Source organism: Balaenoptera borealis (assembly GCF_965194805.1).
Source record: "Balaenoptera borealis genome assembly, chromosome: 16".
In the NCBI taxonomy this organism is placed as follows: Eukaryota; Metazoa; Chordata; class Mammalia; order Artiodactyla; family Balaenopteridae; genus Balaenoptera; species Balaenoptera borealis.
The window spans coordinates 72,424,298-72,448,369 of NC_138872.1; the positions used below are offsets into that span (position 1 = coordinate 72,424,298).

A 24,072-nucleotide genomic window follows, 5' to 3' on the forward strand; every position below is an offset into this window, starting at 1 on the left:
AGGGAGGTACCTGGCTAGTTGGATGGGAGAAGACACAGATCCCTGCCCCCAGCCTTTCCCTGGGCTGGTAGCTGGGAATAAAGTAGTCAGGAGTTAGGAGAGGATTTAAAAATCTATATTTCGGCGTTCACTGGCCAGTTCCCACCCTCAGCCCCACCCCACCCCCTGCAATGGAGAGGTGGTCCTGGCTACCACTCAGGCCATCCCCGAGCGCAGCATCTCTCCAGCCCAGATGTCTGAAGGGAACACCTTCCTTCAAGGGTCTGGTGCGAAGACAAAGTCGAGGGCCTGGCGTTCGGCCCCAGCCACATTGGGATGCCAAAGGTCCACGATGAAGACCACTCGAGGCCCATCTTCGGGAGAGCCTAGGGCACGTGGGATGGAGACAGCAGAGCAGCTGACATTAAGTACTTACATGCCAGAGCACTCACCAAATACTCATAAATGCAAACACTTTGTAAATAAGTGCCAGACAGTGTTCTAATCCTTTATGTGTATTAACTCTTAATCATCAAAACAAACTGTGAGGTAGTACCATAAGTATTCTCATTTTATGCAAAGTAACTGAGGCACAAAGAGGTTAAATAACTTGCCCAAGGTCACACTGCTAATGCCAGAGGTAGGACAGGAACCCAGGTGGTCCAGGCCCAGGGTCTTGTGCTATGAACCACTTTGCTGTGCACTTACATTAACTTATTTAATCCTTGCAGTCACTTGATAAAAGAAGGCGGTTGCCCTATTTCACGGGTGATTGGAGAAATCATGTGACTTGTTCAAGGTCATGCAATTAGAAAATGGTGGTGTAGGACAGGAAGCCAGTTGGGCCCGATTCTGCAGCCTCTAGTCTATTCCCCTTCACTCTTCAGTCACTCATCCCTCCTAGCAGAATGGGAGCCCCATTACCATTATGAGCCACTGTATGCAGGAAGGAGTCGTCCACCAGTAGACAATGTCCCTCAGCCCAGCACTGGGGCTCACCCCCGACCACCAGCTCACAGCCAGGGGGGATCTTCAGGCCTGTAGAAAGAGATCCGGGCCTCCAACACTCCTGCCTCCATCGAAGGGGCCCACCCCATTCAGTCAAAAAGCAGATCTGAGAGTCTTAAATGCCAGGTTCTATGGTGGTCCCTCCTCGCTCTCTGGAAGGTGACCCACGTAAAATTACAATACAGTACTGGGGGAAAGAAATGCTAGGAGACAGAAAATGCAGTGCAAAGCACAATCTATTCTGTTTCAGAGAAGAGGGAAAGCTTCCTAAAGGAAACAGCATCTCCTCTTGGGCTTCTGACAGTTTAACTCAAGAACTTACTGTGTGTTAGGCCCTCTCTCCCCAAAAGGTATAAAACATGGCTCCAGCCTGCCAAGGACCACACACTGGGGTGCAGAAAACTGAGGAGCTAACTCAAATGATGGGGAAGAGGAAGACATTCCAGAGGAGGTGTGGCATTTGAAAGTGCAAGTCGTGAGTGAAGGCTACGTAGGAGTTTTCCAGGAGGTGATAAGGGGGAAAGACATTCTAGGTTAAGAGCATGTGTGTGGCATCTGCCAGGATCAGCCAGAAGGCGTTCATGATTTAGGGCATGGTGGGAGGGAAGGGGAAGAAGGGAACAGGTAGGAGATAAGGAGAAAAGATCTGGCCTTGCTCCAGATCTCTTCAAAGCCAGCGTGCTTTGAAGTGTAGAACACATTCAACTGGTAGCACAGGAGACGACTGTAGGCAAAACAAGGTCATGGCATTAAACAATCAGAAAACAAATCTTTTTTTCTCCCCATTTTCTTTCAATCTCTAAAACATTGAAAAGAAAATCTCAGTTTGGTGCTACCATAACTTTAACATCCCCCCTAACATTGCCCTTTTTATGTTTATTTTTTCTTTGGGGCCACGCCCTGCGGCTTGTGGGATCTTAGTTCCCAGATCAGGGATCGAACCCAGGCCCTCAGCAGTGAAAGCACAGAGTCCTAACCACTGGACCGCCAGGCAATTCCCAACATTGCTCCTTTTTAAAGGAGGAGAGTGTAGGCTTCAGCCTCAGACTAGGACACTTCGCTAGAATTTTTAAAGCTTTCTTTTTTTAAGTTTAAACTTATTTTTATGAATAATTCTTATTTAGGTCAAATAATACTGATTATCATTTTTCTATAAAGATTCCTTTTAAATAAGTAAAACAAAACATGGGGGGGAGTCAATATGAAGAAACAGTACAGGTGGTAAATGACTATGGAAAAGCTTATGAAGATGGTTTGCAGATCATTGAAGCTCAGGAAATGCTGCTGTGGGCAACAGGGAGTCAAGGAAGATTTCCGAGAAGAAAGGCATGATCAGAGTCACAGTGTAGAAAGCTGTGATGGCAGAGAAGAGAGTCTGGAGGGGGAATCGTGGAGGCGAGGAAGCTGTCTGTAAGCAGCATCCACTTACCCAGGTGGCATCTGACTCGGGCATTGGTGGGCCCACAGCGGCCCTCGAGCCGGGCCCCGGGCAGGAGGACGGAAAAGCCAGCATTGCCGAAGGTGTTGGCACTCATAAAGCTTCGCAGCCCCCTCAGTGCCCGATAGGCCCCCGGGCACCGGCGGCAGTTGCTGGGTTGGCACCGGCCTGCTTGGTATAGCAGGAGCTGGTAGCACCCAGGGGCCAGTGGTGGGGACCAGCCCCGAGGCAGAGGGGTAGTCCCTGAGAAGTCCCAGCTCACAGCCCCAAAGTCCCTCAAAATGGCAGGGAAGCTGCTCTCCAGGAGCTCCACATCATGCCGCTGGGCATCCCGTGGCACGAAGGGGGCTGAGGGCAGGTCTGGCAGGAAAAGCAGGCCTGGGCGCTGAATGCCCAGGACCCCTGGGCCTCCCCCAGGGCCTGGGCTACCCTGAGCTGCCCGCCTCACCCTACCCATCCCTGCCCAAGAGTAGCGCCTGGCGTAGGCCCGAAGGCGACGGCTCACTAGGCCTTCTGTCCTAGGTCCTTCCACAGACTCCCCAGAGCTCCGTGGGCTTGGTCTGCCAACCTCAGAGCACCCTCCAGGCCTACCACTGACAGCCCCAGCCCGACTCCCAGCCCCTAGGGCCTGCATATCTTGGGAGCCCAGGCGGTAGCAGTACCAGAGGAAGAGGGAAGTGAGAGCTCCAAGGAGCAGGGTAAGGGCAGACGAGGCCAGAGGCAATGGCCATGCAGGCATGATGGGCAGGGAGGCCCTGGCCAAGAGGCCTGGGGCATCTTCCAGACCCCAGTTCCCTTGTCCCCCCAGTTCTCCACTGGTTCCTTCCATGGCTGCTCCCTGGTTACACCCTGGGCTGTTTCCCTTCCACATTCCTACTCTTGGTTCTCTCTCCTTCTGAGGTCCTCTCTCCACCTTGTACCTCCTGCTTTCTCGCTTCCTTCATGTACCTCTAACTCTCCTTTCCTTCCTCTCCTTCTGCCTCTCTCTCCTCTCTCCTCTCCTTCTTCTTTCTCCTTCCAACTCTCTCCTCCTCCTCTTTCGCCTCTTTCCTCCTCTTCTTTCTCCTTAGGGCAGTTTCCTCTCTCTCCAGTTTCCTGTCTCTCCCGTCAGTCTCTCCTTTCCCCACCCTCTGTCTCCCCGTCTCCTTTCTTCTCTCCTCCCTCCACCACCGCGCCCCCCCCGCCCCTCTTTTCGCTCTCTCTTTCCCTCCCCGCTCTGCCTTTCCTTCTAGCTTCCACGGACAGCAGTTCCTACCCCACCTGGACCCGCAGCCCCGGGAACCGCAACCAGCAGTCCTCTGCAGCGACTTCTCTCTCCTTCCTCCCCCTCTCTCCTTCCTGCCCTCGCTTCTCACTCGACCCGACCCACGGGTTCTCTCTCTCTCTCTCCCCCCCCCTCCCCTACTCGCTCCTTCCTTGGCCCCCACTCACCCTGACGTCACCCTCCCCACAGTCCTCTCAGCTTAGCTACCCCCGCCCTCGCCCAGTGGCCACCGCAACTCAGCCGGTTGGGGGTGTCGTCTCCGGATTTGCCTCCCCTGGCCCCGACGGGGCGCCACGTGGGGCTCAGGGGGCACAGCGCCAACCTCCAGCGCCCGCAATGCGAAAAGAAAGGGCGGGGCCTGGGAGGGGCGTGGCAAGTAAGGGGCGGGGCGAGCGCGCGAACTGATGGACAAGACCGGTGCTCGCAGACTGCGGACAGGGACGCTGAGGCCTGTCCGTAGGTCAGCCGATCCTTCGACCAGTCGGCCTGTGACTCCACCTCCCCCTTCGCCTTCACAAGAGCCAACCCCCGCGGGAGCCCGATTGATAATGAAGGCGGCTTCAGCCAATCGCCTGCAGCGCCGCGGGCCGGGCCATCTCAGGCGGGGCCGAGAAGAGCTGTCCTTTCTGGTGGTGCTGAAAAGGGCTCTCCAGCGGTCTTGCGAGATGAGGCCAGGAGAAAAAAAATCAAAGTTGAAGCCGCCAGGCAGCTGGCTGGGGTCATGTTGTACGTAAGAGGAGGGATCTCCCCTCCCCAGATCCTGGCCTGTCACCCCTTAGACTTCTCACAAACGTAGGAACTTGTCATTCTTCTGGAGGAGGAGGAAGCGCATTCCACATGAGCTTCTCTGAAAGGGTCTGGAAGTGGGCCGGGGGCATATTGGGGGCGCTGAGCAAGCGCCAACCCAGCTATGCTGCCCCTCGACACCCTGGGAAGAGAACATTCAGTTTCCAAATGTGCTGGAATGGTTGGGGGAGGGGGCATAATTACTGCTGGGACCAGAGTTGCCTTCGCTTCCCCTAGGGGCCGCGGGAGTGAGGATTACGACCCTGGCTCATGTGGTCCCTCCTTCCTCCATCTGCACTTCCTCCTCCTCCCTCCCCCCACAGCCCCCAAATAAATCCCAAGCCCCTCCCTTCGCCCGTCCCCAGGATCTGACGTGGGCTTGACACCTTTCTCAGCTCTCCCTCCCGCAGCTCCAGTGCCCGAGCCTCGGCTCTCCAGGTTCTGCAGCCCCCTCCTCTCCCCGCCAAGCCCCACTAGAGCACAGTAGGGACCCTCCCTATCCTCGACCCCACCCTAGGTCCCCGGAAGCTGTTTTGCCTCGACCCACTTCCCCAGCTTAGAATCCAGCCAGCCTGGCGGACCCAGGTGCCTGAGCCAGAGGGTAACCCAGGCGACCCAGCTCCTTCGCCCTTCTTGGCCCCACCCGCTGCAGCCGGAGCCGCGCCCCCTCTCCCGCAGACCGGAGAGCAGAGGACAGAGGAGACTGGCCAAAGAGGGGTGGGCTCCAGGCGACCCCCAGCCCAGTTCTGCCCCTCCATCCCAAAGGCAGAGACATTGTCTCCCTTGCTAACTGCCAGTAGGAAAAAAAAAATTAATAAGAAAGATAAAAGAAGACGGAGGAAAGGTGACAGCTAGATTATTTAGGAGAGGCGCAGAGGAGAGAAATTGGTGTGAGTCGCCATGGGGACTCCCAGGGCCCAGCATCCGCCGCCTCCCCAGCTGCTGTTCCTAATTCTGCTGAGCTGTCCCTGGATTCAGGGTAAGGACTTGGGTGCGTGGGGGTGGGCCCCCGGGAAGGCCCCCAGCGGGGTCCTATACCTTCCTTTCTCCGAACGTCCTGCGCCTTCTGAGCTCGTGGGGGAGGGGAGGGGCACAGCTGACGGAGAAGGGGCAAGCCAGGGCTTTCCAGCTTGCACCTGGAGCCCCTAACCTCATATATTGAGGAGTTGGGGAAATTAATGAGGGGAGCTTTTAGCAGCGTCTCAGAGGTTAAATCCAGGAAGAAGGGCTGGGGTCGTTGTGGCGGGGCTGGGGGTGGGGGATGTCTGCGGAGGCGGCAGAAGCAGACCGGGTACCTGGGTGGGAGATGGAGGTGCCGGGAGAGAGATGCCAGGCGCAGCACACACAAATATTCTTGGACGTATGGACAAAGACAGATGAACAGAGTCAGTGCTCAGAGGCCAGATATTCAATCCCCAACTCTGACCCCCCAGCGAGACTCCAGGGAAGGGGGCAGAGACTGCAGAGAAAGAGAGGGAGGAAGGGAGGGAGGACCACACTGCAGAGACAGAAACCCAGAGAGAAAGCTGGACACTGCAGAAGCAAGGGCTGGGAGGTGCTGCCAGACCCTCCTCAGAGGCCCGGGGATGGGGGGAGAGCATCACCGAGGGGAAAATGAAGGTAGCGCCCTGCCTCTTCTCTGCCCTGCTGGCGCTGTCCGAGGTGCTCACGGAAGGCCCACACAGCCTGGGGGAAAAGGGAGAGAGGAAGGGGTAGGAGTGTGATGGGCAGCTGGGAGCCCCTCCTTCTATCTTGGCTCTCAGCCCAGTCTGGGACCCTCTGAGCTCCTGCTGGCCCAGCTGACTGAGGAGAGAATAAGAGCTCTGGAAAAGATCTTTCTGGAGAAGGAAGGAATGTGGGGCAGTGGAAGAGCTCGCACAACTTCATCTCCCAGGTCTGCCCCTGAAGGAGGAGGAGGCACTGCCGGAGCCTGGAAATGAGACCCCCACCGTAGCCTCTGAGGCCTTGGCGGAGCTGCTCCATGGGGCCCTGCTGAGGAGAGGCCCAGAAATGGGCTACCTGCCGGGTGAGGCCCCCAGAGTGGCAGGAGCAACATAGAGGCAGAGGGAGGGACATTAATTCAGGGAGATGGGGAGCCAGGCCAGTGAAATTCAGAGAGACAGAGAGAGATGGTTCGAGAGAGTCAAAACTGGACGTAGACAGTCAGAGAGCCAGAGAAATTGAGGTAGAATGATCAAGAAACAGCACAGAAAAATAGACAGAGAGAAAGACAGATGGAAACTCAGAGAACCAGAATCAGAGATAGAGTGGAAAAGAGACACAGAAAGAGACAGAAATGCAGAGATTAGTAGATCTAGAATCATAAAATCAGAGAGGGATAAGAATACTAAACATAGACCAAGAGTTCTAGAGAGTGCAAAAGAAAAAGAGGAAAGAGAAAGGGGTAACCAGGAGAGGGAGCCAGATCTGAATGGGGGGACAGAGAGAGAAGCTCAAGGAGACTGTCAGAGTGGAAGGGCCTGGACAGAGAGAAGAAAAGAAGGGGGTGGGGGGCAGGCTGTGGAAGCCTTGGCAGGAGGGGGGGAGTTTGGGTGGGGAAGGGAGAGGTGGGGGGCCTGCGCCTCGTGGGGGAGGTCTTTTGGGTTCAGTGGGGAACTCGCAGTTTCTCTCAGCCCTGCTCCCCAACCAAGGCCCATCAATGTGCTCCTCCTGTTCCCTGACTTCCCTCGCACTGTCCCAGGATCTGATCCAGACCCCACACTAGCCACCCCTCCAGCCGGCCAGACTCTTGCAGCACCCTCCCTGCCACGGGCCACTGAGCCGGGCACAGGGCCTCTGACAACAGCCGTAACCCCTAAGGAGGGCAGGGGGGCAGGCCCCACCGCGCCGGAGCTGCTGACCCCGCCCCCAGGAACTACGGCCCCGCCCCTTCCCGGTCCCGCCTCCCCAGGCCCGCCCCTCGGGCCTGAGGGAGGAGAGGAGGAGACCACGACCACCATCATCACCACGACAACTGTCACCACGACGGTGACCAGCCCAGGTGAGGCGATTGAAAGGGGATGTGGGAGAAGAGGAAGGTGTGGATGGGGGAGAGGCTGCCGGGAACGTGTGGAAGAAGGGGTCTAGATGGGAGAGGGGCTTCTGCTTAATTATAGTAAAGGCTAGCGATGATACACCCTTACTATGTGACAGCACTGTTCTATGTGTTTTATCTCTTATGACAGTTGAGGAAGGGAGTTCTGGGCACAGATGGGAGAGTGAGCATTGGATAAAGATGGTGAGGGGTGCTGGGGAGAAGACAGATGAGGACCCCCAGGGTTACTTGGCTGGGAGGGCAAGAACACAGAGATTCTCTCAACCCCAGCACTTATATCTCTTTAGTTCTGTGTAATAACAACATCTCCGAAGGTGAAGGGCATGTGGAGTCTCCAGATTTAGGGAGCGCGGCCAGCCGCACCTTGGGGCTCCTGGACTGCACGTACAGCATCCATGTCTACCCTGGCTACGGCATTGAGATCCAGGTAACTGGACTTAAGCATATGATTGTGAAACCTCCCAACCCTTCCCTCCGGGCCCAGGGGTGTGCACGGGTTTGGCCTAGGAGCCAGAGAACTTGTTTTCTGACTCAGATGGACCTATTTTCTGAGGATCTCACAGACTCTCCTAAAGTTCTACAACTTGGCCAACGTTACCGTGGTTCTTGGTCTGCTACATACAGGGAAAAGGAAGGCAAGGGGCGGGGGAGCTTAGGGGGTCACACACCCCGGCTGACTTCCCTGGCGGGTCTGGGTCTGGCTTCTTTAGGTGCAGACGCTGAACCTGTCTCGGGAGGAGGAACTCCTGGTGCTGGCTGGTGGGGGGTCCCCAGGCCTGGCCCCCCGACTCCTGGCTAATTCCTCCATGCTGGGAGAAGGACAGGTCCTTCGGAGTCCAACCAACAGGCTGCTCCTGCACTTCCAGAGCCCACGGGTCCCAAGGGGTGGTGGCTTCAGGATCCACTATCAGGGTGAGGAGTTCGGAGTGCTGGTGGGAGGGCAGGGGCCACACTGGGCACAGGGAACATCTTCAGGAGCCTTCTAAGCACAGGGTAATGTTGGGGCCTTTTCCTCCTGACTAGGACCATGGGGGGCAGAATCCTCAGAGGAGACCTATACACACATCTCACACACTCACAGACCTGTGCCTGGGTGTGCACACATCCAAGTGACAATTCATCCATTCACTCAGCAAATGTTTATTGAGTGCCCACTTCATACCGACCCTGTGTTATCCTTGGGGAGAGGAATAAACAAGCCAGATGTAAAGGGAACTCAGAATCTAGGTAGGGAGGTGGACAAATAATCAGGATGATTATAATTCAGTGAGTTAAGGACCCCCATCCCTATGATGGAGGAATTACTGTCAGAGAGAACAAATGTCAAAGGGACCTAAATTTCCCCTATAAGGAATATGGGGACACCTCCTTGGAGGAGGTGATGACTAAGCTGACACCTAAGATGAATTAGCTAGGGGAAGGGTGGGAGGGAGAGAAAGAGGAAGGCAGACGTCTAGATGGATGGAAAAACACATTCCAAGACCCAGAGAGGAGAAAAAAATGTGACCCCCTTGAGGAGTTGAGGTAATTCAGCATGGAAGATAGAAATGTCTTAGCTGTGTGAGCTGGGGTGAGTTACTTAACCTTTCTGTGCTGCATTGTCTTATCTGAAAAATGGAGATCAAAATACTTACTTTGTGGTATTATTAGGAAGATCAAATGAATCAATACATGTCAAGTGCTTAAAATAGTGTCTGGTACACAGTGAGGGCTCGAAAATGTCAGTCATTGCTATTACAGTAAAGCACAGAAAGTGGTGGGGAAGTAGGCTAAGAGGCTAGACTGGGAGGTAGGTTGGATTTGGATGACAAAGGGCCTTGCCAGCTTCAGTGAGGAGTCCTCGGACTACTTTATCCTGCAGGGGAGGAGGAGACACTTTGAAATGTTTTAAGCAAGATAGTGACAGCCTCAGATTTGTGACCTAAAAAGATCCTGCTGACTTCTGAGGGTAGGAAAGAGGGGATGTATCTGCGCATGCTTGCATTCGCAAGCACCCACCCACAGACAGCCTACACACACGTGTGCATCTATATTTGCCTGTGTGTATGGAAACCTTCCCACGATGCAATGTACATTCTAGCATACACGTGTGCATGAGGCAAGGGGCCCAGCCCAAGGTCCCATTCCAGACACTGCTGCTGTCTCCGAAGTCCCTTCCTTTGCTCAGAAACAGAGAGGGAACTGTGTGTTGGGCCAGTGTCCCCTTCACTTCACCTCATGGCCTTGCTGCCCGCTTGTGAGCTCTGCTGACACCAGATCCCTTGTGACTTTATCCAGGACACAGACAACCCGTATCCCTTCCTCACACACTCTCCAGCCTCTCCTGAGGCCTCTGCTCTGGCCTTGCCCCAGGAGGTAAGGCATGCACGGTGGAGGTGCCCAGCAGCAGACCTACTCGTGGAGAGACCAGTGAGCTGGGGGACATGTAGTTGGTGGTCAGGGCCCGGTTGTTGGGGAGCAAGGACACGCCTTGAAGGCCCAGGGCTGAGGGCTGGGCTTCAGATATTATAGGATGTCTTCCTGCTGGCTCCTTTAAGCAGCCACTTCCCTAGGGCATTGAAAATAGGACTCTTTAGACGAACTGGAACATTTAAGGAAGCAGGGCTATTGCATAAATGGGCCTTCATTACCTGCCTCGGTCTTCCCTGCTCTGTGGCTTCTCCAGGCACCTTTGGGACGGAAGCCCTGTTTAAGCCCTTCCCAATTTGCACTAGCTGGGCCCTCCAGTCTACAGTGGCCTCATTAGCTTCTCTGGAAGGTCAAAGGCTCCATCACCCCTCACCTCAAGTCCAGCAAACATTCCCATTTACAAAACTCTTTCACCAACTCTTATTTTGGTTGCTTCTCACAGCAGCCCTGGGGGTGGCCATTGTCAACTCCATCTCTGAGAGGAAGACAAAGCCTCAAAGCTTATATGGATTGCTCAGCCACCAGCAAATTCATTGCAAAGTCAGAAGTCAGATCCCCAAGTCCCTGACCCCTGGTCATTTATTAATTGAAGCTGAGGGGCGGGCTTCTGAGTACTGAATATTTTCTGAGTACTTTCTATGTTCCAGGTGCTTGATTCCAGGTTTCTTTTCTTTAAGGCCAATCCTCAATGATAGGAATTGTTATTGCCATTTACAGATGAAAGGCCCTACAGGTGAAGTCACCTGCTCAAGGCCATACAGCTAATAAGTTGTGAAACTAGAATTGGAACTGAGGTCTGCCCATCTCCAAATCCAGTGCTCTTTGCACTGTTCCACATTGCCTCTTGGCGGCATCAATTGATCAGCTAGGCTAGGTTTTTAGGAGACAAAATAAAAAGCATTTGATTCAGTCTCACAATGGCAATAAGCAGGTGTTAATGTGATGATAAAATTATGCATGTGGATTGTGTATAGGCAAAAAGAAAAAAAAACTAACTCTGTGGGAAAGGGGAGGGGTCAGGAAGACTTCCTGGAGGAGGTGGTACTTAAGTTACTCCTTGAAAGATGAGAAAAAGTGAGAAGAGAGCCTCTCAGGTAGGGGAAATTGTGTGGAAAAATATGGAAGTGGGCCTGTAAAGAGTCACAAAACTGTATCGTGTAAGATATATGGGCCATGGGTGCTGAGAACTGAAGCTGGATGGGCTGGGCTGGAACCAGTTGTGGAAGGGGCTTGAATGTCAATCTAAAGCATTCAGACTTGATTCTGTTGCCGTGGAGAGCCATCACAGAGGCTAAAGTTTATTCAAATCACTGTGGGGTTTTTTGGTTTGTTTTTTGTTTGTTTGTTTGTTTTGTCCACTGTTCGGCTTGCAGGATCTTAGTTCCCTGACCAAGGATTGAACCCCTGCCCGGCAGTGAAATCGCTAAGTCCTAACCACTGGACCGCCAGGGAATTCCCAAATCCCTGTGTTCTAAAAGGCTGTTTTTATGGCTATCTTAGCAGACCATGAACTCCTGAAGGCAAGGCCTCAGTCTTTTTCACCTCTGACCCTAGGACCCAGCCAAGGAAATGCTTGTTGAATTTTGAAACAGGGAGAGACCAGGTCTCTTCAGAATCACTCAGGACTGGAGAGTCAGAAAAAGCAAAGGCCCAGGCAAGCTGGACCCTCTGCTAACCAGAGCCTGCCCCTCATACAAGACCCAGCTTCGATGTACTTCCTCCAGGAAGCCCTTCTTAATGAACTCTGCCTAGTCTTAGACAGACACACAGAGCTCTGTCAGGATCAAGTTCAGAGCCTATCACTGATTACCAAGTCACTTTCTATTTGTTTGTTTTATCTCATATGTTTCCGCAAGAATTTCAGGAGGCTTTCAAAAAAGAATGCAAACAGTAAGATTAAACAGAATAAGAGGGAATTCCCTGGCAGTCCAGTGGTTAGGACTCCACGCTCTCACTGCTAAGGGCCGGGGTTCGATCCCTGGTTGGGGAATTAAAATCCCACAAACCGTGCGGCGTGGCCAAAAAAAAAAAAAGAATAAGAGAAAAATTGGCACCAGATAATGCTTATTAAATTTGAAAAAAATAGAATGTGGATGGACAAGCCATTGTTACTAGGGACAAGCCTCAACCTGGTTCTGGGCTTCCTAGCAGCCAGTATGAAAAGAGAGATTACACAGTTCTCATTGCAGGAAAAAAGATAAACCAGTTCCTTAAGGAAAGCAAAGCTTTCCCTAGCACTTCACTTTCACTGGGGGATTCATTTAGGGGACACTGGGTGTTAAGGTCTTTAATGACAGAATCGTCGGTTTCTAAAGGAGTTTCTTGTGAGTCCTCTGGATGAAAGCTGAGGGTATAATACCACAGTGACACCTCAGTGGAAGAAAATCTGTGTGTGTGGAGGGGAGAAAATGATCTGCGGCACTTAATAACTTGGAGCCTCAATTTCCACATCTGGAAAGTGGGTCACAGCCTTTCTCTGACTACCTCAAAAACACTGCGTGAACTCATTTTGGAAGCTGAACAAGCTCTGCAAATACTATTTGCTATTATTAGAGCTGAATCAGTTCAGAGTGGTCAACTGATTTGCCTGAGTTCACACAGTAAATGGGTGCTAGGGTCCAAAACTTCTTTGAGTCTCAGGTTTCTCATCTATAAAATGGGGGCCAAAGTGGGTAGATTACAAAGATTAGGGGAGATAAGGGATGTTGACATTACCTGTTCATGAGACAGTGTGTCCATGTAAGGACTCCAGTATGGAGCCAGTTTGTGCCCTGGAGGGTGAGGGGGACCTGGAAAGAGGGGAGGAAATGCTAGGGAACCAGTGAGAGAGGATGGCCTGGGAGAGTGAATTCTCCTTTTCTTGCTCTGCCTGATCCAGCCTACCTCTTGAGCTGCGGCTTCCCTCCCCGGCCAGCCCATGGGGATGTGAGTGTGACAGACCTTCACCCTGGAGGCACTGCCACCTTCCACTGTGATTCGGGCTACCAGCTGCAGGGTGAGGAGACCCTCATCTGCCTCAATGGTACCCGGCCAGCCTGGAGCAGTGAACCCCCTAGCTGCATGGGTGAGTCTCTACCACAATAGGTGTGGTTTTCTGTCCTGGGAGCCCCACTGGAGGGTCCTACCTTGGGGGTCTCTATCTTTGGGAACACCCATCTTGAAGGGGTTTGTGCCCTGAAGAGTCCCTATCCTGGGGTCTCCATTTGGAGCTCTTCACCCTGAGGGTCTCAATCCTTGGAGTCTCCATCCTTGGGGGGGCTCTCCATCTGGGGAAGTGCCACCTCGGGGGAGGGGGTTCCCTTTTTTTTTTTTTGGCCGTACCGCATGGCTTGTGGGATTTTAGTTCCCCGACCAGGGATCAAACCTGTGCCCCCTGCAGTGGAAGCGCAGAGTCCTAACCAATAGACCACCAGGGAATTCCTGGAGGGTTCCCATTTGGGGAGTCACCGTTCTGGAGGTCCCTTGCTTTTGGAGACTCCTCATCCTAGAGGAAACCATTCTTGGGGTCTATATCTGGGGGTGTCTATCCTGGAGAGTCTTCATCCTGGGATCCTATCCTGAGTATTTTCCATCTGAGAGCTTCAGTTTGGGGGACTCCCCCATAACTCCCCACCTCAGGGTGTCCACGTCTGGGAAGTCTTCATTTTGATCGAATCTCCATCCTGGGGGTGGGGGTGTCCATCCTAGGGCTTTTCTATTCCAAGGCTGGTTCCTCACCTGGTTGTGGCCTGAAAAAAGTCCTGGGGGTGAGCCTGTAGGGCAGAGGTCATCCCAAGGCCAGGTCCCAGGCCAAGGTGTGGGTGCAATAGCTCTGCAGATGGGAAAAGGACAAGTCACCTTAACCTGCCCCCTTGCACCGTCCACAGCATCCTGTGGTGGCACCATCCACAATGCTACACTTGGCCGCATTGTGTCCCCTGAGCCTGGGGGAGCTGCAGGGCCCAACCTCACCTGCCGTTGGGTCATCGAAGCAGCTGAGGGACGCCGGCTGCACCTGCACTTTGAGAGAGTCTCCCTGGATGAGGACAATGACCGGTGAGGGTCTGGGCCTTGCGTCAGAGGTCCTCACTTCAAGGAAATAGGGAGGCTGCAGTAGACAGTCAGACAGACGGGGGGGAATCCCAGTTGGGATCTATGTCAAATGCAGGTTGGTCCTTCCCCTTTCTTAGGCAGTATAGCTGTGCAAACTGAGACAAATCACTTAATCTCTCTGTGCTTCAGTTTTCTCATCTGTAGAACGGAGATAATAGTACCTCCCTCTTAAGGGAGTGCTTGGAATGGTAAAGTGCTTGGAATGGTGCCTAGCACACAGTAAGCACTATAAATGTGTTTGCCATCATCATCATCATTATTCTCACTCTTTATCTAACAAACTGGTATCCCAGCTCTGACATTAGTTGCTATGTGTAGCTGGACAGGTTACTTATTCTTTCTGTGCCTCAATTTTCTCATCTATAAAATGAGGGATAATAACAGTATCTAACTCAAGGGTTCTTGTGAGAATTAAGTGAGATAAAATGTGTAAAAGCTTAGAAGAGTACATGGCATATAGTTAATGTTTGAAAATAATAGCTACGAAATAAGGTTAGGAGAGCAGGCAAGAGGTGAGGCAGTTTCTGAGGGGAAGCTGAGCTCCTGGCCACCTCTGTCCATCCCAGGTTGATGGTGCGCTCAGGGGGCAGTCCCCTATCCCCGGTGATCTATGACTCAGACATGGATGATGTCCCAGAGCGGGGTCTCATCAGTGATGCCCAGTCCCTCTATGTGGAGCTGCTTTCAGAGACACCTGCCAATCCCCTGCTGCTAAGCCTCCGATTTGAAGGTAACTGCCCTTCCCCCGGGGCCCCAACTGCCGCACCTTCCCCTCTTCCTGACGCCCAGGCATGGTCACAAGCACATAATCCATCTCTGCTTATCTCCACGTTTGGATTCCTGAAAACTGACTTGTCTCCCCATCCCAAATCGACAAGGACACATTCTAATTCCCTGAGGTGGTCTTTTCTACTTAAGCTTCAGGTGTGGCTGGATCCAGGTACACAGCCAAGAGACCAGTTACTTAAATCTCTTCATTCTTTCCTCTCGGTTGGCTTCATTCTCAGGCAGACTCTCAGTCTGTTGTGTACCTAGCAGTTACAGATTTACATACCAACAAGTTTAGTAACTCCATCAGAAAGAGAGAAAGCATACCACTTTCCTAAGAGCTTTAACAAAAATGCCAGGAAAGGCTTTCATTGTCCTGGCTTAGGTCATCTATCTATGCCTGAGCCAATCACTGTAGCTAGGGGCAGGTGGTGTTATGATTGGCAGATCCAAATCACATGGCCATCCCTGGTTGGCTCCAGCTGAATCTCATGGACTGGAAGTGGGGAGGGCATGTGACCCAAAATGAAAATAGGAGCGCTGTTAACAGACGAAGGGGGCTGGATGCTGCATAGGTAGGAAGGAAGGAAGTCAGTGATCACGGGGGGAGGCGTTTGAACTGGGACTTACAGGATAGAGAGAATTTTAAAAGAGGAAGATTGGGAATGAGCATCTCAGGTGAAAGGAACAGTGTGAGCAACAGTAAAGAGGTAGAGAAAAGCCTGATATGTTTGGGAAGCAGAGAGTTTCACTGTGGCTGGAGCAGAGGATTTGTGTAAACAGTAGCAGGAAAGAGACGAAGAAAGTAAAATGCTCAGAGATGGGAAGGGCTAGTTTCTGGTACGAATCAAGGGAGAAAGGGAATTGGCACTTGGCCCTGATGGATGCATAGGATTTGGACATGATACCTTATCAGGTTAAGTAATGGTGAAACAGAACAGTGGATCTGAAAAATAAATTGCATTTTAGATTCTGAGAGTGCAAAGAGAATTTCTAGGTTTGAGGCCTGCCTCCATAGTTGTGGGCCACTGCTGCTCCATGGGCTTCAGGCTCTTTCTGTATCATAGGCACCTGAGCCTTACCTGAGTCTAAGATATGATCAGATGGGCAAAAACTAAAACACTCTACAAATGTTAATTTTTTTGCTGACTTAGACCAAAGTTAAAACTGAGTAGCTTTTGTGTTTGCCTCACTTTTGGATTCTAGCCACAGTATGGATAATCAGGGTTGATCAGAAACCAACAGTTATTTTTGAGGAGCGAACACACCTACATGAGCCAGGTCTCCAAAGGCACCGTTTCCCCCCACTCCATTACAGCTTCCAGAGACAAGTGTCTCTGGCTGGGAATCAAGGAATCTGGGCTTGAGGTCTGGTTCTGCCACTGCCCTACTGTGTGACATGGAGCAAGTGGCTTTTTGTCTGTGGACCTAGTGTCCTCATCTGTAGAATAGTGGCTGGGACTTGACTGACCTTGGGGTTTCTGTCCAGAGGCCGGGGAGCTAACATAAATATGTGAATGAGGAATGTTAGGTTTTGGGGGAAACTGGAGAGTGAAAGCTAAGCCCAAGGGCATTCCATTTTAAATAGCCCACTGTGGGGCCAAACCACACTGGAATTCAGCCTGGTTCCTCAGTCTGAGATCCCTGGAGGCCTGTCCTAATGCTTAATTCCTGTGACTGACTCCTCTCTAGCCTTTGAGGAAGATCGCTGCTTTGCCCCCTTCCTGGCACATGGCAATGTCACCACCACGGACCCTGAGTACCGCCCAGGGGCACTGGCCACCTTCTCGTGCCTCCCAGGATATGCCCTGGAGCCCCCTGGCCCCCCCAATGCCATCGAATGTGTGGATCCCACAGAACCCCACTGGAACGACACAGAGCCAGCCTGCAAGGGTGAGCCCTCCGCCTCCTCAGGACATCCTTCAGTTCACAGACTACCCCCTGAGCTGGGGATCCTAGGAAGGCCGTTCAGGAAGGAGGACCTAGTAAACTCAGGATCAATCCCTGTCCCTTTCAGAGGCTTAGTTTTCTTAGCTGAATAGTTGATGGGCTTGTTACAGAATTCAGGGGTCATAACCCAAATATCTTCAAGAGCTAGAACTGGAGTTGGGCTAAGTCATGGATTGGGTGGTGATGCTTAGGCTGGAGACTGGGCGGGGTTAGTTAAGACTGGGGCTGGGGATTGGACACAACAGAACTAGGCGTGGCAAGAATCAGGTGGGTAATAGATAATAGGAAACCGGGGAGGCAGTCTGGTGCACACAGTTGGGAGTGGTGAGGATCGTAGCGAAACAGAGACTGCATGCCCACCTGGGTCCTGAATCTGACACCCTTTCTATCCTAGCCATGTGTGGAGGGGAGCTGTCAGAGCCAGCTGGTGTGGTCCTCTCTCCGGATTGGCCCCAGAGCTATAGCCCCGGCCAAGATTGCGTGTGGGGTCTGCATGTCCAGGAAGAGAAGCGCATCTTGCTCCAAGTTGAGATGTATGTTTGGGTACTGCAGAGGGTGCAGTGGGTGTGGGCTCAGCCAAGTGCGGTATGACAGTGCACTGGCCTGCATTCTGATCCTGGCTGGCTCGAGCGTCTACACGAGATTCAGTGAATATATGTTCGGATGAAAGATGTGGCTAAGGATTCAGGATGGGGGTGTGGGACATCAGGTAGACCCAGGTACAAATCACTTATTGGTCAGGCAACCTTGGACAACTAAATGGGGTAATGCAGCCTTCCTCGGGGACTATTGTGAAAAAGGAGCTCTGGTTTGAAGTCTCACTCTTTGGCTGTTTCTGAGGCCCCCCTGGAGTGATTTCCAGGGACCCAGGCCCAAGCTGTTGCATCAGCAGCAGCACACAAGGTGGGCATGGATGTGGGGGAAATCCAGTGAGCTACTTTGGTGTGAGGTGGTCATGTGCCTGGACAGAACCAGAAGCGGGCGTGGCTCAAAAAGCATGTATTCGGTTGGGGCCTTGAGTTGGGCTGGGTGGTAATGAGCATGGTCTGTGACTGGTCAGAGCTGGAGCTGAGCCTGGCTGTGCATCACCTGGTGATGGAGGAGGGACTGGGAAGTGGGAGGCGTCAACAATGATCAGGGTTGGGGATTGGGAAGCAGGAACCAGGAGGAGCCACAGACCAAATGGAACCTGGAGCGACTAGCGTGGAGGAGAAGCCCATAATTGATCCAAACTGAGACCTGGGATAGGAGAATGTAGGGTGGGACTGGAGAGTAGGTAAGGTTGCTAATGAGCTGAGTTAGTGATTGGGCAGAACCAGATGGGAGGGGGGCTGATCGTAACCCAGCCCCCGTATCTGGTCCCACTCCCTGCAGCTTGAATGTGCGCGAAGGGGATATGCTGACGCTGTTCGACGGGGACGGTCCCAGCGCCCGAGTCCTGGCCCAGCTGCGAGGGCCTCAACCGCGCCGCCGCCTCCTCTCCTCTGGGCCCGACCTCACGCTGCAGTTCCAGGCACCGCCCGGACCCCCAAACCCGGGCCTGGGCCAGGGTTTCGTGTTGCACTTCAAAGGTACCGAGGCGTAGGGTCCCGAGATGGGAAGGGGTCCTGCAGGTCAGAGAGGCCCCCGAGGCTGGAAGGGCGCCCTGGGTCGCAGGACAGCCTCCAAACTCGCCGTCTCTCCCCTGCAGAGGTCCCGAGAAACGACACGTGCCCCGAGCTGCCGCCCCCGGAATGGGGCTGGAGGACGGCTTCCCACGGGGACCTGATCCGGGGCACTGTGCTTACTTATCAGTGCGAGCCTGGCTATGAGCTGCTTGGGTCGGACATTCTCACCTGCCAGTGGGACCTGTCCTGGAGCGCAGCGCCACCCGCCTGCCAAAAGAGTGAGCCCGGGCCCCGCCCCAATCCTCTCGTGGCTCCGCCCCTGCCCACCTGGGTTTCATGGCTCTGCTTGGGCTCCGCCCACCCCCTCTGCGCCCCGCCTCCGTATCTTCTTCCCGCCCCCGTTCTGTCTGGACCCATCCCTTCGCTCTTGGTCCTGCCTAGATCTTCCTCAGGCCCCAACCATATGTCCAGTGGGTTCCACTCCTCTGTTCCTCGGTGTCCCGAAACTGTCCCCTCTGGTCCCCACTCTCATCTTCCCAGGGCTGCATCCCTCTCTCTTGCACTGTTCTGGGTCCTGAACCTGGTTCTTCTGGGTTCCTCCCCCATCGTCTCCTGGCCCTGCCTCTGCCCAGTCTGAGTCTCGCCCCCCTGCCCCCACCCCCCCACCCCCGCCTGCCCCGTCATCTCTTTTCTTGTTCTAGGCCTTGCTCCAGTCTCTCAGTCCCCAACCCTTGACATTATGGGGAGTCACTTTGCAGGGGCCTAGGCTTGTCAGAGAACTCGGTTTATTTTAATTCAGTTATTAAAGTCCCACGATGTGTTGGGGCTGGAGTTATGCGGAGGTGTTGGGGACTCTCCCTACCCTGACAGAGCTCACAGTCTGGGACAGGGACACATACTTAACTCAGGATATTAGAGTAGTAACCGCTGGGTGACTTCAGGCAAGGTACTTAACATCTCTGAGGCTTTGGCTTCTTCCTCGGTGAAGTAGGAATAGAGGATTGTGAAAAGCAAATGAAAAGCTTTTCACGTTAGTGCCTGGTGCAGGTAAACAATGAGTAAGTAGTAGTTGCTATAAGTATGAAGAAGGGCTGTAGGAAGGGGGGTGGGTTAATTGTCCCAGGCATAGGGCAAGAGATTTCACAGAGAAGGTGACATTCAAAGGAGCTGGGAGCGTTTATCTTTTAGAAGAGCAGAAAGGGGTGGCATCTTGTCACTTCCTCCAAATTTTTGGAAGCCTGTCACCAAGATATGGGATTGTAGGTCTTTCACCTGGCCCCTAGGAGCAACGGTGGGACCAATGAGGATAAGTTTCAGGAAGCCAGATTTGGACTGGACACAAGGAAAACTTTCTAGTTGACACAGCTCCCCATCCCTGGAAGGAGTCACAGGATGTCCAATCTGGAACCCAGACAGCACGGGGCAGGGACAGGAAGGGATGGAAGCAGGGCCCAGAGGGGAGAGGGCGGGGCCCAGCTGCCCAAGACTCAGTAGGGAACCTGCCCAAGGCAGCACATGGAGCCTTCAGCTGAGCTGAGACCTAAGTCTCTGAATCAGCCCAGTGCCCCCTGGCTGTGACCCTGAACAGTTCCAGCTTTGCCACTCCCTGGCTGAGTGACCACAGACCAGTCATTTGACTGCCCTGAGCCCTGAACCCCAAGGGAGGTGATAGTGACGCTGACCTCTCGAGATCATCAGGGTATATGATATCATGTTTGTAAAACACTTTAGCGAGGTGCCTTGCACAGGTCTATATATAAGAAATGGCTTTGACTGGGATTCTTCCACAGCAAGGTTGTAAACAAATGCCCGCAGAGGCCAGGCAGGCAATACAAGTGAGCAGAATGGGCTGGGGATGACGGGAATGAGGGGAGCAGGAGGGCTGGGCCCCTCTAAAGAGGGCAGCTGCTCTTCTGCTGATGATTTGCCATGCAGGGCTGACACGGTTGGGATTTAGCTTGTTTGCTCTGGTTGAGTGGTTCAATACTTCAAATTTCACCCTAGGATGGGGGCCCAGGTTGCCCCAAACGTTCTGTTTTCTGGAAGAAACCTGATATGTAAAATACATTGAATTTTAAGTTTTCCAACTCCTGCTCTGTTCATTCTGAGGAAGAAGTGGGAGATGTGTGCGGAGTGTTGCCCAGAGGAGATGGCCCACGACTCAGGCGTCTCCCAGCTCTAAGCTTCTGGCAGATCTTTTAAGGCCCTGGCTCCCCCTGACTTTGCCCTCCTGCCAACAGTCATGACTTGTGCCGATCCTGGTGAGATCACCAACGGGCACCGCACCACCTCAGATGCCGGCTTTCCTGTTGGCTCCCACGTCCAGTACCGCTGTCTGCCGGGGTACAGCCTGGAGGGGGCGGCCGTGCTCACCTGCTACAGCCGGGACACGGGCACGCCCAAGTGGAGCGACCGGGTCCCCAAGTGCGCCTGTGAGTCTGGGGACACCCTAGGAGGGGTGGCTGGGTGGCCTGCTCAACGGTGCAGCTGGCCCATGACTGACCTCTTCCCTGCAGTGAAGTACGAGCCGTGCCTGAACCCCGGGGTGCCAGAGAACGGCTATCAGACATTGTACAAGCATCACTACCAGGCGGGCGAGTCTCTGCGCTTCTTCTGCTATGAGGGTTTTGAGCTCATTGGCGAGGTCACCATCACCTGTGTGCCCGGCCACCCCTCACAGTGGACCAGCCAGCCCCCACTCTGCAAAGGTGCCTGGGCAGGCAGGGCAGGAGGGGGCACAGCAGTGTCCAGGATGTGACAGGGCTGGGAAAGTCAGGTAGCAAATTCGAGACCCTGCCGAGCTCCCCGTTCACCTCCTATGGGCTCTTATCCTCAGAGGTATAGCCAAAAGCCCTGGAGAAGTTCAAGGTCATGGAATTATCCTAAGGGAAGTAGTAGAGGGGGCTTTGGTTTGGCAGTCCCTTGCCCTCTGGATACGTCTCAGTTTCCGTATTTTTGACAAATCCTACAGACCTGGTTGGTTTAGACTGCCCAGGGGTCTGGAGGAGGAGGACCGAGGCCCTGCTCTGACTATTCCTCCCCTGTCCCCAAGGGAAGGATCAAGTTTAGGTTGAGCAGAGGGCAGAGAATCCAGGCTGTCCAGCCCAGCCCCACTGGGCTCCCGGCCCTCTACCCAGCCTCCTTCCCTCCCTGGCTCAGACCCCGTCCCCTCCTCCTCCTCTCCCTGCAGTGGCCTATGAGGAGCTCCTGGACAACCGAAAACTGGAAGGTCAGTGAGGGCACAGGTGGAGACCCAGGCCTGGCCAAGTTGGGAGGGCAAGGCAGAGGCCGGGGGCAGGAGGCCAGGCCCCCGGTGGGGTAAGGCCCAGGGTTCAGGGCCCAGGGCAGGAGGCTGGGAGAGCCCAGGGCTGGGCCCAGCCCCAGATCACTGGCCTCTCCTCCTCCTTCCAGTGACCCAGACCACCGACCCGTCACGGCAGCTAGAGGGTGGGAACCTCGCCTTGGCCATTCTGCTGCCCCTAGGCTTGGTCATCGTCCTCGGCAGTGGCGTTTACATATACTACACAAAGTAAGTACCTAACTCAGGGAGCTGCTGGCCAGGGCAGACGTCCTGCCTGCCTGGCACAGAAGCCCGGGTGAGGGGGGGTTGGGGGCTCACTTCTCGATAAGCCCCTCTATCTCCTTCCTTTCCCAGGCTACAGGGAAAATCCCTCTTCGGCTTCTCAGGCTCCCATTCCTACAGCCCCATCACGGTGGAGTCAGACTTCAGCAATCCACTGTATGAAGCTGGGGTGAGCCCTTCCCCTACCCCTGGAGTGCCACATCCCTCAGCTCCCCTGGGACTCCATAACCTTCTCTCAAGGTCTTTGTAATATCTGTCTTGGGAATTGCAAACTCAGCTGCCTACAAAGGCCACGTCAATGAACAAAGCTAAGTCAGGTGGGCCAATCGGGAGTGGTGAGGGCTGTGACTAACTGGGAAACCTGTACCCCATCCGGTCCGTGGAGGAAACCTAGGCCCAACTGCCAGAGCTTCCAACTGTTCAAGACAATCCAGAAATTTAGATTTTTATGTGACTTTAAGATACTGTAGGATGAACCAAATACATCCATTGGCCAGATTCAGCCCCATTCCCATCCCATGGTCCCCAAACTCCCAGTGATCAATGTTATTTTAAAAACACAGAGTCTTTCCCCTTCCTTGTGGATGCCTCCTCCCATTTTGCTGCCTCCTCCACCTCCATCCCATTCTAGTGACTGATGCCATCTCTCTGTTTCCAGGATACACGAGAGTATGAAGTTTCCATCTGAACACCAAGACTAAGGCTCCAGGACCCAGGACGCCCCTCCTCTCCTCATTCTGGGCAGGAAGGAGTACAGGACCTGGCCTCTGGCTCCTTTCCTCCCTGCTGTGTAAATAATCTCCTGGTCCCACGAGGGGGCTTTGATGGCCCTGAGGACCCTACAGTAAATAAACCAGCATCCTGTGCCCAAAGCCTCCTCTTCTCAGTTGCCAAACAAGGGGCCTGCCCCCCACTCACTCTACCCGCTTTTGGACCCTAGGAGGGGAAATCAGCCCCTGATGCAACTCCTGGGGCCCCTCCAGCCCAGGGCATCCCACAAGGACTACCCAAGAGCTCTGCTGTTCCCTTGGTCATGAAGGCTCTGCGCTTCCCAGATGCTCTGTCCCCGGGCCTAACCTCTGACCCTTGGAGGGTCAGAAGAAGAGGGATGAAGGGGAGAGCTGGGACAAGGCCCCTACCCACTTCCTGCCATATCCCCTATCCACAGTCTCCCCACCTTTGCTTCTGGATTTTCGTTTTTGAGCAATAAACAGAAAATCTCCGTTTGTAACTGGGCTGGTGGGGTGTGGGAAGGTGGGTCACAGAGCACTGGAGACGGTGATGGTGGCCTCTCTGGAAAGAGGGCTGGGGAGAGGGGAACACTTGGGGAAAAAGATGGAAATTTAAGATTGCATACAGGGCAGGGTTGAAGGGGATGGCCTGGGGTCAAAAAGCCTGACTTTAGGCTCAGCCTCTGGAGGACCCGCTGGGCCCACTCCTGGCCTCAGCAGTCTCTCCACAGGGCTTGGCGTTTCCAGGCTCTTCTAGCTGGGTGATAAATGACAGTAGCTGCCTCTCCTCCTTCAGTGTTTGGCAGGTGACAAACAGCGCTCAATTTGTTTCATGACCAATTGACCTAAAAGTCAACCCCCTTTTGAGAAATCTTGTACCCATCCAAGTGTACCATTTTTCCCCCCAATCTTTTTGGCATTTATTTATTTATTTTTGGCCGCGTTGGGTCTTCGTTGCTACGCGTGGGCTTTTCTCTAGTTGTGGCGAGCAGCGGCTACTTTGTTTGGTGCGCGGGCTTCTCATTGCGGTAGCTTCTCTTGTTGCAGAGCACGGGCTCTAGGCACGCGGGCTTCAGTAGTTGTGGCTCGTGGACTCTAGAGCGCAGGCTCAGTAGTTGTGGCACACGGGCTTAGTTGCTCTGCGGCACGTGGAATCTTCCCGGACCAGGGCTCGAACCCGTGTCCTCTGCACTGACAGGCAAATTCTTAACCACTGCGCCACCAGGGAAGTCCTTTTTGGCATTTTAAGCATATTTGCTGTTACGTGTCTACCAAGCATTAGATTTGCAGCTTTTCATAAACAATGAGCTTGTTTGGTTTCCCATGGGTGTCCTTTTCTACTTTACTTTTGAACGTTATAAGGAATTTACAGCCTGTTTTTTTTTTTTTTTTTTTTTTTTCC

General features: G+C 53.6%; 2 protein-coding genes across 8 annotated transcripts; one reads left to right on the plus strand and one right to left on the minus strand.

Annotated features, from left to right (window-relative positions):
* Nucleotides 1–58: 58 nt before the first annotated feature.
* ASPHD1 (aspartate beta-hydroxylase domain containing 1) lies at nucleotides 59–3,637 on the minus strand. The gene is given in 4 exon segments (XM_082361242.1): nucleotides 59–365; nucleotides 904–1,017; nucleotides 2,417–3,299; nucleotides 3,301–3,637. Coding segments are annotated over 4 exon segments (1,176 nt in total). The 5' UTR covers nucleotides 3,370–3,637; the 3' UTR covers nucleotides 59–255.
* A 441-nt stretch (nucleotides 3,638–4,078) lies between these two features.
* On the plus strand, nucleotides 4,079–23,170 carry SEZ6L2 (seizure related 6 homolog like 2). 7 transcript variants are annotated; one of them, XM_082361216.1, is made up of 18 exons: nucleotides 4,079–5,454; nucleotides 6,370–6,501; nucleotides 7,177–7,476; nucleotides 7,818–7,957; nucleotides 8,241–8,442; nucleotides 12,818–13,003; nucleotides 13,806–13,974; nucleotides 14,598–14,761; nucleotides 16,492–16,692; nucleotides 17,144–17,282; nucleotides 18,124–18,320; nucleotides 18,440–18,634; nucleotides 20,597–20,788; nucleotides 20,873–21,064; nucleotides 21,547–21,585; nucleotides 21,768–21,885; nucleotides 21,987–22,108; nucleotides 22,598–23,170. In XM_082361216.1, the coding sequence occupies exons 1-17, from the start codon at nucleotides 5,376–5,378 to the stop codon at nucleotides 22,099–22,101; spliced, it is 2,760 nt and encodes a 919-aa protein (XP_082217342.1). In that variant the 5' UTR covers nucleotides 4,079–5,375; the 3' UTR covers nucleotides 22,102–22,108; nucleotides 22,598–23,170. The 7 variants fall into 7 exon arrangements, with proteins under 7 accessions (XP_082217342.1, XP_082217345.1, XP_082217341.1 ...); XM_082361215.1 differs by having other exon boundaries at nucleotides 4,084–5,454; nucleotides 22,012–22,108; XM_082361219.1 differs by lacking the exon at nucleotides 20,873–21,064 and having other exon boundaries at nucleotides 4,082–5,454; nucleotides 22,012–22,108.
* The last annotated feature ends 902 nt before the right edge of the window (nucleotides 23,171–24,072 follow it).

Excerpts from the sequence above, each read along its gene's own strand:
- SEZ6L2 (XM_082361215.1), top strand. The coding sequence starts at position 5,376 with ATGGGGACTCCCAGGGCCCAGCATCCGCCGCCTCCCCAGCTGCTGTTC. Across the intron at positions 7,958-8,240 it reads GCTACGGCATTGAGATCCAG|GTGCAGACGCTGAACCTGTC; the intron begins GTAACTGGACTT and ends TGGCTTCTTTAG. Across the intron at positions 21,586-21,767 it reads GGACAACCGAAAACTGGAAG|TGACCCAGACCACCGACCCG; the intron begins GTCAGTGAGGGC and ends TCCTCCTTCCAG.